General features: G+C 29.8%; 3 protein-coding genes across 3 annotated transcripts; all 3 read left to right on the forward strand.

Moving 5' to 3' along the window:
* Positions 1 to 3,355: 3,355 nt before the first annotated feature.
* LOC8280734 (2S seed storage albumin protein-like) lies at positions 3,356 to 4,098 on the forward strand. The gene has a single exon (XM_002522810.4). It carries the CDS (start codon positions 3,403 to 3,405, stop codon positions 3,844 to 3,846), a length of 444 nt encoding a protein of 147 aa, XP_002522856.1. The 5' UTR covers positions 3,356 to 3,402; the 3' UTR covers positions 3,847 to 4,098.
* A 2,563-nt stretch (positions 4,099 to 6,661) lies between these two features.
* On the forward strand, positions 6,662 to 7,657 carry LOC8280733 (2S seed storage albumin protein). The gene has a single exon (XM_002522809.2). It carries the CDS (start codon positions 6,711 to 6,713, stop codon positions 7,485 to 7,487), a length of 777 nt encoding a protein of 258 aa, XP_002522855.2. The 5' UTR covers positions 6,662 to 6,710; the 3' UTR covers positions 7,488 to 7,657.
* Positions 7,658 to 15,837: 8,180 nt separating this feature from the next.
* LOC8280732 (2S seed storage albumin protein) lies at positions 15,838 to 16,614 on the forward strand. The gene has a single exon (XM_002522808.3). It carries the CDS (start codon positions 15,838 to 15,840, stop codon positions 16,612 to 16,614), a length of 777 nt encoding a protein of 258 aa, XP_002522854.2.
* Positions 16,615 to 16,619: the final 5 nt, after the last annotated feature.

Genomic DNA, 16,619 nt, shown 5'->3' on the forward strand with positions numbered 1-16,619 from the left:
AATCTATTAATTATATATCCAACTCTAGAAGTTGAACACTATTAAGATTTTCACTACTAATTATAAAGTAAAAATTCTTATTGATTATTTAATTAATTGGATTACTTAAAACTAATATATAAGATTAATAATATATTAATTATATATCCAACTCTAAAAGTCCAATTCTATTAAGATTTTTTCAATGTTGGTTATAAAATAAAATATATATCCAACTCTAAAAGTCCAACTCTATTAGGATTTTTAATATTGGTTATAAAATAAAATTTTAAAAAGATAACAAATCTAAATTAAAAAAAGAGAAAAAAAAAAGACAACTTCTTGGTTTCAATAGTTGATTTTTTTTCGTAGTGTAGATGAAAGGAAGTAGGACCATCAAGCGTTGCCTTCCAATATATCTTTTGGTGTATAAATAATAGGAAATCTTATATAATTTTTCACTCTTCAATAAAAATTCTTGTTTTGAGATTAGCCCATATATTTGGAAAAATGAAAAATGGGAAAAAAGGAAAAAGAGAAAAGAAAGTGCAAAAGAGAGAGATAAACAAATTTACTAAAAGAAATATACTGATTATTTAATTAATTAGAATAATTAAAATTGATTAAATAATTTTAATATTTTATTAATTATATATACAAATCTAGAAATCCAACTCTATTAAAATTTAAAAAAAAAAATATAGTGTTGATGAATGAATTCGTATTTACTAATTCTATGTAATACGTCAATTCTTAAATTATGTTCCACATGTAGAATTAGGTTGGTTAGTACGTAGGAAGACTCTCTACATCCAATCTCTTGTTTCTAAACAGCAACTCTAAACTTGAATAAATTTCTTAGTTGATTTCACATATAACATAAAATTACAAATGAGATATTTATAAAAAGTCAATGTACATATAACCTTAAATAAAAAATCATTTAATTGTATTGTAAATTTTTTAAATCATTCTATTAATAGTCCTAGATAAATATAAGTACTTTTTTTTAGTATATAAAATTGACATTGTACAATAATTTATAATGAATATATTGAAGAAAATAATGGTTTACCACGACGAAGATAATAATAATAATAATAATAATAATAAAAAAAAACTAAAAGACATTTTTAAATTTTTTACTAATAACGTCTATTCGTAATTAATATTAAGAATTATATATTGTGAACCTTTTTAACTAAAATTTTATTTCTATCAAAAGTTTAACTAATTTTAAAATAATTTATATAATTAGTAATTTCTTAATTGAAATCTTATATAATTTTATTGAATTTACTAATAAAATATCTTCTTTAAAAAGAAAAATATAAGTTTTTAAAAGTAGAACTTCAGTTATATAAGAAAATTAAGAAATTTACTATTTTTAATTAGATTTTAAACCAAAATAAAAATACAATACCAATATTAGGATTAGACTAATAGAAGCATTAACGAGTTTAATTATTAATATTCACATTATATTATTGCACATATATGAAAAATTATTCATTTATTTATTTAATTTCATAATGATAAAAAATAAAATAAAACATTTGAAGAACAAAAAGACTATAATTAAAATTTAGATATCTAAACTTAAATATAATATTAGAATTAAAATTAGAATTTTTTAAAATAAGAAAAGAAAAGAATAGTTCATATTGAAAGTTTTTGCCATATATTCTACCTTATTAAGATAAAATATAACTGTTATTGTATAATTATTTAATTATATTAATATACTTTTAAAACATATATGAATCTTGATTTTTTTAATAATATATTAAATTTATTTATTGATAGCCATACAAATAAACAGTATATATTTAGAAGTCATAAATAGGTCAATTTAAAGATGAATTTATTATAAAAAAATATTGTTATTATTTTAATACTAGAAATATTTATGATGATAAATTTAAAAGTATATATATTTTATTTTTTTTTAAATTATAATGAGTTAAATAATTAATATTCACACGCAACACATATGAGTAAAAAAACTAGTTAAGATAAATGCCCATCCATCAACCAAGTTGCTAGTTCTAATAATTTTAGTATTTCTTGAATCCAAACCCAAACCATCATCCATATCTAAGCTCAAGTAATCTGCAATGTATAAATGAGAAGCTATATATTCATGGGTAAAATTCATAAAATAATTAATTTTATTTGAAAAAAAGATATGAGAAATAAAATAAGATAAAAATAATAAAGTTGAAAGATATATTTTTATATTTTAAAATATATTAACTCATTAATATGGAATTCATTTGAAAATTCTATCTATTTTATTAGAATTTAGTTTAGCTATAATCAATTCCATATAAATTTGATTATGTCGAATACTAAATTACCTTTCACTTCATTTAAAGCATATGAATCTTTGATTTATAAATAAATTTTATTAATTTTCTGGATTTCACATATGAATTTCATTAATGCTCTATTTCTCTCTATATAAATGATGAAAAAATAGAGAGTTTGATTGTGAACAATTTAGGTTTAGAGTTGAATAGTTTATGAGATGAAGGAACCTCAAAATAGGAAATCAGGAGCAATATTGTTTGGAAGCTTAGAATTTGGAAGTTTTACTACTTGAAACAAACACATTTGGAGTCCGGTGTTAGACATCATTTTTGTGAATGTGATTCTCTCGGGCATTTAAACGTTAGGGGGATGTCTCTTATATGTTGCAATGTTATTGGGTTTCATCTAATTTTTGCATTTTTGGATTTTTCTTTTCTACCAATTTAGGTTCTTTTTTTTCTATAACCCTTTTCCTCAAATACATTTTTTGGGTGAGGTTTTTACTGTATAGTAGATTCTAGTAGAGCTCCAATTTACTAAGAGTTTTATTCTATAATCCCACTTCAGTGGATAAACTTAAATTATTATATATTTTTAAATAATATATATGAGTGCTTCAGAATTAATTTTAATTAATTAATATTTTGTAAGAGACTTTTTTTTCAAAAGTAATTGTTTTATTATTGAACTAAAAATAGAGCATAATATTTTAAGTTTTCAATATATAAGAATGACTTGTAAATAAAATTAGATATATATTTTAAGTTTTCACACATTACATTTTAAGTATTAAAAAAGATAATATATTATCCATAGACCACGCTTAATATATATATTATATATATATATATATATAATTTAACTTGAATCAAAAGTTAGAAAATTTATCCCGCAAATAATGTGGATGTATTTCAATTCAATTAACAGAATTCATGACCAACATTATGGCACAATTATACGTGTCGCTGCAGCAAACAACGTGTAACCTTAATTCCAATCAATACAACACGTACACACCATGCAAAACCCCTGAAAACCCTATAAATTAACCCTCATCACTCTACTCGCCCACCAAGCAAAATAATCCACTTCTACAAGTACTCATCATCTATGGCAAAACTCGCCATCCTTTTAGCAAGCTTCATAGCTCTACTCTTCTTGGTAGATGCCTCCATCTACCGAACAACTGTCATAGTGGACGCTGAGGACGCAAACAATATTCTAAGACAGGATATTCATCAGCAACAAAGAGGTTCATGTAGTGCAGAGATTGAAAAGCAGCAGAATCTGTGGCGCTGTCAGCAATATATCAAGAAAGAAGTTACCGGATGGGGACCGAGAATGGACTACTATCCTTTATGCTGTGACCATCTCGAGCAGATGACATCACAGTGCAGATGCGAGGGTCTGAGACAGGCTATTCAGAAGCAACAGAGCGAGGGACAGATTGAGGGGGAAGATGTTCGCGAGGCATTCAGGATAGCTCAAGATTTGCCATCAAGGTGCGGTGTGTCACCGAGCCCATGCCAGTTTGAGCCTGGTTTGGGATTTTAAAATAAACTATGTGTGGTAATATTACACACGATGCATGTACATATAGCTAGCTAATAAAGAGCCTGATCACCTCTATCGTGGCAATTTGTAGCTGGAGATTAGGTGATTGAGACGACCACGACTAATCGAGTGTGGCATTACTCATAAACAAATATATGATGTGTGTACGCAAGTTCTAAGGCTTTCTAAGTTGTTGCTTTACTTAATATGTAAGTTTTAAGGTTTATTAGTCAACTAGTAATTTTATCAAAAGTCTACATTCTTCTTCTAATTAATCCAAAGTACTGAATCCTCCAATGTACATATATATATATACTCAAGACGAATTCAGATAAAAATAATAATATATCGGATTTGGGTTGAATTTAAATTTAAGTTTATTTAAATTTGATTATATAATATTAAATTATATTTTTATTATCTAAAATATTATTTTAAATTTTATTAATTAACTCGTATTTTTATTATTTTAGATATTATATTTATATTTAGATTGTATTGATATATTGAATATTTAATATAGATATTTAAATTTTAATTAAATTTGAATAGTACGTGCATATTTTTATTTAAATTTAAATCCTCATCATATAGAATAACAGAATTAAGTAATTTAAACTTACTTATTTTTCTCGAGATATAATATGAAATAAATAACGTTGCTTAAATGATTGGCTAGCAAAACAATAATTAACTGATCTGTATAGAATATAATAGATTGATCCAATAAAAGCTCAAATTACGCAATAATTGAACCACTGATTTTCATCAAAGAAAGTAACTGCTTATTTAGATTGGTAGGTTTTGATACCACCAAATCAAATAACACGATATGTAATGAGATTTAATAATTTTTGATACGATTCTATTAAATAATATGAGAAGAAATTATATAAATTTATTAAATGATACAGCATGTAGTTAAGTTTAATAATTTATAATACAAACGATAAATATATTTAAGTCAAGTATGATACGAGAAAATAAATTAAATTTAGATAAATAGATTCATCTAATCTTCATGTGATATGAATAAATATATTTAATTAAATAAGTTAGTAAGTTAATAAATAATTATATTAAGAATGTATATTATATATATATATATATATATTATTTAGATATTATTAATTTTAATTGTTGTTATTTTAAAATATGATAAATAATTTAATAAAAAAAAGATATGATAAATAATTCTAAAGATTTGAAATTTTATTATCTTTTATAACTTTATTTTATATTAATAAAAATAACATCAATAGTTTTGTAATGTGGAAGACTAGTTTTTATTAAGAGAAATTCTATAATTACTTTGTTTACTATGACAAGTAAATTATTTTATATAATTAAATTCAATTATCTGTAATTGCAGGGATTTATTTTGTTATTATTATTTATATAATTAGAAATAAATAAATAACGGTAAGTGCGACAACTCATAATTCTATTGTGCAAGCAGTTTTGTATAAAATTAATCTAATGAGTATTTAGATGTGCACATTAACAGGAAACAAAACCATATTAGAAAAGGATTACTGCAAAAGCAATAAGATTTTATTCTATGTTTGAAAAAAGAAAACAACATTTCTTTTTATCTTTCCTTTAAACTACTGTTAATTAGTCAATTAATAAAGTATATGTAAAAATTATCTTCTAATGCAATTCTAGATTCTTTATATTACTAATTGGCTCTTAGCGTTTTATACTATAAAATAATAGTGATTGATAAAAATGAAATTTAACCCTCACATTAATTATATATACTTTACAAAAATAGCATTTCAAGCTACTTTTAAAAAAACTCAAGCTGTTTGTTTTTTTCTATTAAAATCTTATTTTTTTTAATCTACCGCCGATTAGCAAAGTTATAAATAGATATTAGTATTTTTCTTAAAAGATTTTGTCATCCTCTCTTATATCACTTTTAAATTAGTAATATTTTTTTATTATTAATTTTCTTAAGGGATTTTGTGGTTTTCCATTAGAGAGGTATATCGGTTTTGAGTTCTCCTTTTATAAGTATTTTATGATTTTTCATTACAGAGACGTTGAATTCTTATTCTATAGCAGTGGTGAAAAGAAAAAAAAGATCAAAATTGACGTTGAAACAATTCGACTCATTAAAAAATATTTATAAAATTGATATGTAACTTAGTGCCACCTAATAAAGCATATTTCTCACGAAATTGTAATTTATTGTTCCATCAACACGATTGATGATTGTTAAAAATAATTTTTTTTATATGTATTTTTTGATATTTAATATTTACTTTTATTTTTTATATTAAAATATATCTATCAATTTTCATTAATAGAATATCTATAGTTCTTGTCAAAAGAAATTATATATGCTTTGTTCTTTTAACTCAAGAACATATAAATATATAATAAAGCAAATGAATTTTTTATCTAGACCTGGTATATGTCCGCAGTTATATACTAAGTTGATAGATGACTGATACATATTTTATTAATTTTAAATAATAAAATATATATTAACTACCTAATATTAAAATATAAAATATTTATATATATTTCATACTTTTATTAATAAAAAAATATAATTATTATCAAATGTACATAAAAATAAAATAAATTTAAAAATATATACTTCAACAACATCAAGCGCAAAATCCATAAAAAGAATCATATGAAGCAAACAGAAATTGCATGCTGCTGCCATACGTGTAAGCTTAAAGCAGACCTCAAAACCATGGGTAGCCACCCCATAAAAATGCCAGAAATGACTGGCCATTCCATACATCTTACACGTTCTCGACATGCACTCCCCTAAATTTCCTATAAGAGCCCATTACCATCATCTACTATATTCCATAAGAGCATCTTTCTGATATTCAGTAACAATGGCAAAGCTCATACCCACAATTGCTCTTGTTAGTGTTTTCTTGTTCATCATTGCCAATGCGTCTTTCGCTTACAGGACCACCATCACCACCATTGAGATTGACGAGTCAAAGGGTGAAAGGGAAGGATCGAGCTCGCAGCAATGCCGCCAGGAAGTTCAGAGGAAGGACTTGAGCTCCTGCGAGCGATACCTGAGGCAATCAAGTTCAAGAAGATCAACAGGAGAAGAAGTGTTAAGGATGCCTGGAGATGAAAACCAGCAGCAGGAGAGCCAGCAACTCCAGCAATGCTGCAATCAGGTAAAGCAAGTAAGAGATGAATGCCAATGTGAAGCAATCAAATATATCGCAGAGGATCAGATTCAGCAGGGACAGCTACATGGAGAAGAGTCTGAAAGAGTGGCGCAGAGAGCAGGTGAAATTGTATCTTCTTGCGGTGTGCGTTGCATGCGCCAAACTCGAACAAACCCAAGCCAGCAGGGGTGTCGTGGGCAGATTCAAGAGCAACAAAATCTCAGGCAATGCCAGGAATATATCAAACAACAAGTTTCCGGACAGGGACCAAGAAGAAGTGACAATCAAGAACGGTCTCTTCGTGGGTGCTGTGACCATCTCAAGCAGATGCAGTCACAGTGCAGATGCGAGGGTCTGAGGCAGGCTATTGAGCAGCAACAGAGCCAGGGGCAACTTCAAGGTCAGGATGTTTTTGAGGCTTTCAGGACAGCTGCGAATTTGCCATCAATGTGCGGCGTCTCACCAACCGAATGCCGGTTCTAAAGTCGCAGGATTATATATATATGAAGTAGTTAATAAAGATCATGATCAGTGATCACTAGCCCTTCGCAGCTGTTGCTGTGAGATTAGAAAATGATGATTACGTAGTAGCCATGTATCATGACTGTTGCAAAATCTATAATAAGTTTATGTGGGTCCTCTGTTAATTAATATGTCATGAGCCTACCCAACTCCATTAACGTAGGACTGGAGCTCAAACTTTAGGACTCAGGACTCAGAGACTGGTACTTTAACTGTATTAGAACTTTGTTAAGGAAAATAAATAACTTAAAAGAGCAAATGCGAAAGCCCCCAGTGTATTCAAAGATTAACTCTGGCATTTTCAGTATCACTATAGCCGCCATTATATTACACCTGTCCAATTATTGAAAGGTCCTAAAAAACTAAAATCTAAGTACTCAAAGATTTCATCTAATTAATCAACGAGTATAGTAGCTATTCAAGGCGTTACGCCCATCTAATTGTTCAATGAGTCCATCGAATTAGTCAAATTCGTGTGGAAGCTACTCAATGAGTCCATTCCATGCATCCATACGAGTTTTTGGACTAAACTCTAGATTAAATATGTTTAATTATGTAAAATAACTCAAGATGCATAGCTATTCTGTAACCAATCTGGCTTCTCAAGAAGTTTGGAAATAAAATTTTGACATATTCAAGATGCATATTCAATTCATTAAGATTAATGAATTTGTATTGATGATCTCCATTAGATACTCTTTTTCTTTATATATATATTCTTATAAAGGATGAATTATGAAACTATAGACCGAGAGAATGAACAATACTTCATGAATTTAGGTTTTGTTTATTAATTAGTTGGTCTATAATCATATGGAAAGCTTGAATCAAGCTCAAGTTTATTTGACAAAAAGGAGAGGGAGGAAACATAGGATAATACTATATTTTACATTGATTAAAGCTCAAGTTTATTTGACGAAAAGGAAAGGGTGGAAACATAACATAGTACCATATTTTACATTGATTATATTTCAAGAGTTTCGCAGGAATTGTTTAATATTTTACATTAATTATATTTCAAAAGCTTCTCAGAGACAAAGACCCATATCGAACTTTGAGATCAATATTTTGTTTTAATAAATGAGAACTTTATTAATTAAACCATGAAGAATCTGGAGAAAAATTAGTTTGATGGAAAATTATTATCCACGTCATATCTATATATCGCAATAAAAATATATCTACACATTATAATAAATGTAACATCTATATATCATAATATAGTATCACAATAAATAACAGGTTTATTAGATTTACACATCACAATAAATATAATGTCTATACATCATAAAATAATATAATATTATAAATACAATACAACAAATAGAAAAATAATAAATATTAAATTATTATTATATATTTTATTACTTAAAATTAGTAAATAAATATTAACTATAGTTAAATAATTTATATAATATTCTATTATTTAAAATTATAAACATATACCTATAATTTATTGGTATAGGACTAATAAATAGATATCTATAACTTATTAGTTAATATATAAACATAACATACATCTAAATTAGATTAAAAAAATCTAAAAAATATTAATTTATAATTTTTTTATTGTACTCAAATATTAAAAATATAGTTTTTTAATTTTTATTTTAATTTACAGTTTTGGTTGATTTTTTATTTTAACAACTAAAAACTTAAAAAAATAACTGAAAAAACTGAAAAATAATTACAATATAACTTTAGAAAAAAGTTTATTTTGGAAAGAAAAATTTATAGGAAAAAAATGATTTTTTTATTGATTTAAGATATTTTTGAAGAGTTTCTAAAAAACTTCTCGTTTGATACTACTATACTACTGCCCGAACAATAGATCCATCCAACAACAACAAACTATGTGAAAACCAAGAGATGAAACTTAGTCAAAATAAACCGATTCAAATTGAGTTGATGAGTCAGTGGCCCACCTATTTTGCTCAACTCACCATAACTCGTTGAGTCGAGCTAGAAAATAGTAGAGCTGGAATATAAGATAACAACTTTTGGGTTAAATAATAACATTAAGATTGAAGAATGAGGAAAAATAGGAGTAAAAAGTAAATAAAAATTTGATAGAAATAAGAGAAACAAAAAAAAAAAAAGAAGATTGATAGTTATTATGGATGATGGAATATTAGATTATTTTTACTTGTTATGAAAGAGAGGTAATGGAAATTTTAGATTACATATTAAGAAAAATAAGTAATGGAGAAGGAAATAAATCAATAAAAGATGATGAAAGAGAAGTGACTTTTGTCATATTTGCTAAACTATCGTTTCACACCTTTGTATGGATATAAAAGAGAAATACAATACCAAATACCTCTACTTTTTACATATTTGATATATCTATTTCTTTTTATTTTTTAGAACCCACTTTTTATTAATATTGCCCGAGATGGTCTCAAACGGTGACAATTACAGTTTTCCTTTTCACAATACAGAAAAGTATATAGTGGGTTCAAGGTATTATGCATGGCAGAAGTCTCTCTTTCCTTCCATTTAGCCCCATTATTTCACCATGGCTATACCTCCACACACTCACTGGAAACATCTCTGAAAATTAAAATATTCCAAATAAATTGAAGCTTTTCTTGCAAAAATATTATCTAATGCTCTATCAGTTGGATCGGCTTTATTTAGTAATCTTGGAATTATTGCACCATGTGTTCGTTATGGAGCATTTGCAACTGTGCGGCATTTTTTTTTCCAATGCTCCTTTCAGAACATGTCTACGTTTAACCCAGTTAGGTTTTATTCCCGTTTCCCTTACTGTTTCAAATATTCAAGGAGCTTAGGACAAGTTAAATGAGGATCTTGCTATCCTATTTCATATACTTTTTACTGTCGAGTGTATTGTTTTGACTTTATGAAATATCTGAAAGATGCTTTCACTTTATGAAGTACCTGAAAGGCGTAAATTTTTTTTAAAATTGAATGAGATTAACCTTTCAATTAGAATATAAGGGTTATAATTTACTATGTTCAAGTTCAAAATACCCTAAGGGAAGGTAATAGAATTGCTGATTGGCTATCTGTAGAAGATTTTATTTGTCTCCTAAAGCAGTATCTATCTCATGTATCTATCTCATTCCTTATGCGTTTCTATTCTTTAGGTTCTTAATTTGTACTAAAATAAGATTCTTGTAAATAAGAGTCTATATAAGTCCTTGTACCTAGAATTTTCGAATATGAATGAAAACAACTAAATTGAGTTTCTTCATGGTATTAGAGCCGAGTTGCATAAAATTTTTATTATAAAAAATATCTTCCTCTCCATCTGAAACCCCCACTAAATCAACTACCATACCATCACTACAAATTATTCATGTCAATTCTAAAATTTTTGGCTTTAAAGCTAGAATAACTCTTACTGAAATCAATTATGATACATGGTCTCAAATCATAGAGATGTATATTGCTGGGCGTAAAAAATTGGATTATATTATAGGAGATTCTCCTCTACCCATATTAACTGATCCGTCTTACTTCAAGTGGTATGTTGAAAACCAAAAAGTTAAAAGCTGGTTATTTACATCAATGATACCAGAAACTATGAAAAAGTATCCTCATATCAGTATAGCCCGTGAAATCTAGAGTGCTTTTTCCAAAAGCATTCTATGATAGATCAGACGAAACTTAGATTTTTGCTCTTAATCAACGAGCATTCCTAAGTCGGCTTCCGACCTACTATAGCGAGCTAGTTGAGATATTCCAGGAACTTGATCATTGGGATAAGATAAGAATAAAAGATCTTGAGGGCATTACTATGTATAAAGCAGATGTAGCGAAGTTTAGAATCCACATCTTTTTAAATAGACTTGACGCCGAGTTTGAACAAGTGAGAGGAGAAATCCTCCGAATAGAGCCGAGCTTAGACCTTGAACAAACATATGCATATGTTTGCCGAGAAGCAAATCGAAAAAAATCTTAACTAGAGAACATGCTTTCTCGGAGTCAGCTACATTACTCGCGAAAAGAACTAACTCGTCACTTCTGCAGAATTCTATTCGTAGCTTTGATATTGGTAATAAACAAACCAATTCAACAAAGCAATGTATACATTATGGTGCAACAGGCCATACTCAAAGCAGATGTTATGATCTGATTGGATATCCTAAATGGTAGGATCCTTCTAAAGCTTCGAAAAGAAAGTTAAAAACTGTAAAAACTGCATCAGTATCAACAGCTGTAGCCGAACAACCTTCCTCGCTAGATGTTGTTATCTTACACATATCTTTAGAACTACTAGATAAATCTTTTTGTAATTATGCCACTGTTAGGTCGTATATATTAGTTATTGATTCTGGATCGACTGATAATATGCCTTCTAACACACCTACTGAGCTAAAAGCAACTGAGCAATCCGTTATATCCACAACTAATGATACAAAAGCTAGTGTTACTGGTAAATGGTCATTCACACTTGACAACCAAAATTTAGAATATGTTTTAATTGTTCCATCTCTAAACTTCAATTTAATATCTATATCTCAACTAAACACCTTTTTAAATTGTATAATAATTTTTTAGGCTGATTATTATATTTTTAAGGACATCAAGATAAAGAGGACGATTGTTTATGACATTAGAAAAGAAAAGCTCTATTATCTTGACATTGCACCATCCAGCTTAAGTGCCTTGTCGGAATCAAGTTTGGAAAATAGTAGCTCCATATCGACAAGTATAGAAAATACGATATGGTTATGGCATAAGCACCTTGGTCATGCATTATTTGGATATTTAAAGTATTCGTTTCCTAAGTTATTTTTAAAAATATATACTTTTAAACTTCAAATGTGAAACTTGTGAACTCGTAAAAAGCCATCGTGTCTCTTTTCGAACTAGTTTAAATAAAAGTTCAGTACCATTTATGATTCTACACTATGATATTTGGAGACCTACAAAGGTACCGAACTTGAATAGAGCTCGGTAGTTTATTTATTTTATTGATGATTATAGTCGTATAACATGGATATGCTTAATGAAAAGTCAGCAGGAGGTTTGCTCATTATTCAAGAAGTTCTATTTGATGGTGGAAACTCAATATAAAACTCCAGTGCAAATACTACAGACAAATAATAGAGGTGAATTCATTAATCATGAATTCACACAATTCCTTCAACAATATGGTGTAATCCATCAAACCACATGCCTTTATTTTCTTCAACAAAATGGGATTACAGGAAAAAAAACTGACATCTCTTGAAAACAGTACAAGCTATTCTATTTGAAGCCAATATGCCTCTCCAATATTGGAGAAACTTTATCCTCAGCATCTTACCTTATAAATCAAATTTCATCTCGTATCCTAGACTTTCATACCCCATTTGATAAAATAAATAAAAGCCTTACCTCACCATCATTACCGAACTTACTTATAAAGTCCTTGGTTGCACAATCTTTGTTCACCTTCCTCACCACACACGCCACAAGCTCCAACCTCGTACTATTTGTTGTATCTTTATTGGATATGGTATTCATCAGAAAGGATATAAGTGTTATCACCTTCTAACTCAACGAGTGTATGTCAGTATGGATATCCAGTTTCATGAGCATCAGATGTATTTTCCTACTGCAAGTCAGAATGAGAGAAATATTGACTTGCAGCCTGACCTTCAATATTTTTTCGACCTTCAAACACAACCCAACCTTCAAACATAACTCGACCTTCAAATACAACCCTACCTTCAAACACAATCCGATTTTCCAACAGAGATTCCTGACCTTCTTTCAACTGAAACTCCCGACCTGTCAAAACAATCTGAGCATTATTCTTTTGATCTTGGGTCAACCGAGCATTGCGAGCTTGATATTTGGGGTCAAGGTAATAGAACTGAATTTGAAGCACTGCAATCAATGTCATCTTTACTTGATGACTCATCCCGAGCTGAATCTCAAGTAACTCATAAAATCTCTGTTAGAATACTCTCGAACCGAACTACTCGAGGAAAGCCTAAATCAAGTTATGAACCCATGATGACTCTAGACCTAAATATCTAATAAATAATTATGTTTCATACCATAGGCTATTAAAGACACGTGAATCATTTATAAATCAATTATCTTTTGTGTATGTACCTAACTATGTGCAAGAAGCCATAAAAGACCCGAGGTGGAAAAAAGCAATGGATGAAGAAATGAAGTCCCTTCGAAAGAATGAAACCTAGGAGATTGTTGATCTACCAAATGGAGAAAAATATATTGGTAGGTGGATTTATACCGTTAAATACAAGGCAGATGGAAGTGTGGAGAGACACAAAGCTTGGCTTATTGCGAAAGGATATAGTCAGACATATGGGATAGATTATACAAAAACCTTTGCTCATGTGGCCAAGATCAATATTGTCATAATTCTTTTGTCCTTGGCTGTAAATTTAAATTGGTCTCCACCAATTTGATATAAAGAATATTTTTCTTCATGACGATCTCTAAGAGGAATTGTACATGGAACTACCTCCAAGATGTAGGTTTCAGGTTGAAGGAAGTAAGCAATTCTGTAAGCTGAAAGAGTCTCTATATGGATTGAAACAATCTCCGAGAGCTTGGTTTGGAAGGTTGACAAACTCAATTAAGACCTTTGGCTATAAACAGATTAGTTCCGATCATATACTCTATATATAAAATATAAGGAAGGAAGAATAGTTGTGCTTATCATATATGTTGATAATATGATTGTAATAGGAGATAATGATGATGATGAAAAGATAGCCTTACATAACTATCTTTCTAAAGAGCTTGAAATGAAGACTTTGGTGATCTCAAGTATTTCTTAGGGATTGAAGTACTATGATCTAAGCAAGTTATATTTTTATCTCAAAGAAAATACAGTTTAGACTTACTTAAAAAGGTCGATATGCTAGCTTGCAATCCAATTAATACTTCTACTAGTAAACATACGTAGCTTGATATATTTTCCGAGCAAGTACTTACGAATAAAGAAAGATATTAGAGACTTGTAGGTCGGTTAATATATCTTGCTCATACTCGTCCGGATTTGGCATATTCTTTAAATGTAGTAAGTCAATTCATACACTCTCCAAGTGAAGATCATATAAACGTTGTTCTTTATATTTTGTAATACTTGAAATCCTCTCCAAGAAAATGCATTATATTCACTAAAGGGATAATTTTGAATGTTGAGGGCTATACTGATGCGGATTGGGTTGGTTCTATTGATAATAAGCTATCCACAACAGATTACTTAACTTTTGTTGGAGGAAACCTTATTACATGGAGAGGTAAGAAGCAAAGTGTTGTAACTCGGTCTAATGCAGATCCAGAGTATAGAGGAATGACTCAAGGTGTTTGTGAGTTATTTTGGATCAAGAATTTACTACATGAGCTCTGAGTTCCACATTTTAGTCCTATAAGACTATATTGTGATAATAAAGCTGCATGAGGTATAGCTCATAACCTAGTTCAGCATGATCAGATGAAACATGTGGAAATAGACAGACACTTTATTAAGGAACAGTTAGAAGCCAAGATAATTGAAGTCCTTCATGTTCGATTTAAAGATCAGCTTGCCGATATTCTTACCAAAACAGTATTAAGGGAAATTTTTTATCGAGCATTAGATAAATTGGGCATGCAAAATCTCTATATATCAACTTGAGGGGGAGTGTAGAAGATTTAATTTGTCTCCTAACACACTATATATCTCCTGTATCTATCTCCTTCCTTATACATTCATATTCTTTAAGTTTCTAATTTATATTAAAATAGGAGTCTTATAAATAAGAATTTATATAAATCCTTGTACCTAAGATTTTCGAATATGAATGAAAAAAACTGAACAAAGTTTCTTCACTATCTAATGACGCTTTATGGCATGGTAAAGGTGTTGTTGATTTTAGTCAGCTGCATTGTGATACTTTTGTGTTCGTTTTCCGGTGTACCCTCTGTTGTATCTAAAAGAAATAATAATTTAGTCTGGTAAAATTGAAATTTAACCCTTAAATTAATTGTATATGCTTCGGGATAACAGTTTATAAACAAAAGACCATTTGGTTCAACGATATACAAAATATATAATAAAACAAACCTAAATATATATACTTCAACAACATCAAGCGCAAAATCCATAAAAAGAATCATATGAAGCAAACAGAAATTGCATGCTGCTGCCATACGTGTAAGCTTAAAGCAGACCTCAAAACCATGGGTAGCCACCCCATAAAAATGCCAGAAATGACTGGCCATTCCATACATCTTACACGTTCTCGACATGCACTCCCCTAAATTTCCTATAAGAGCCCATTACCATCATCTACTATATTCCATAAGAGCATCTTTCTGATATTCAGTAACAATGGCAAAGCTCATACCCACAATTGCTCTTGTTAGTGTTTTCTTGTTCATCATTGCCAATGCGTCTTTCGCTTACAGGACCACCATCACCACCATTGAGATTGACGAGTCAAAGGGTGAAAGGGAAGGATCGAGCTCGCAGCAATGCCGCCAGGAAGTTCAGAGGAAGGACTTGAGCTCCTGCGAGCGATACCTGAGGCAATCAAGTTCAAGAAGATCACCAGGAGAAGAAGTGTTAAGGATGCCTGGAGATGAAAACCAGCAGCAGGAGAGCCAGCAACTCCAGCAATGCTGCAATCAGGTAAAGCAAGTAAGAGATGAATGCCAATGTGAAGCAATCAAATATATCGCAGAGGATCAGATTCAGCAGGGACAGCTACATGGAGAAGAGTCTGAAAGAGTGGCGCAGAGAGCAGGTGAAATTGTATCTTCTTGCGGTGTGCGTTGCATGCGCCAAACTCGAACAAACCCAAGCCAGCAGGGGTGTCGTGGGCAGATTCAAGAGCAACAAAATCTCAGGCAATGCCAGGAATATATCAAACAACAAGTTTCCGGACAGGGACCAAGAAGAAGTGACAATCAAGAACGGTCTCTTCGTGGGTGCTGTGACCATCTCAAGCAGATGCAGTCACAGTGCAGATGCGAGGGTCTGAGGCAGGCTATTGAGCAGCAACAGAGCCAGGGGCAACTTCAAGGTCAGGATGTTTTTGAGGCTTTCAGGACAGCTGCGAATTTGCCATCAATGTGCGGCGTCTCACCAACCGAATGCCGGTTCTAAAGTCG

This window comes from Ricinus communis, chromosome 9 (assembly GCF_019578655.1).
Source record: "Ricinus communis isolate WT05 ecotype wild-type chromosome 9, ASM1957865v1, whole genome shotgun sequence".
Taxonomy (NCBI): domain Eukaryota; kingdom Viridiplantae; phylum Streptophyta; class Magnoliopsida; order Malpighiales; family Euphorbiaceae; genus Ricinus; species Ricinus communis.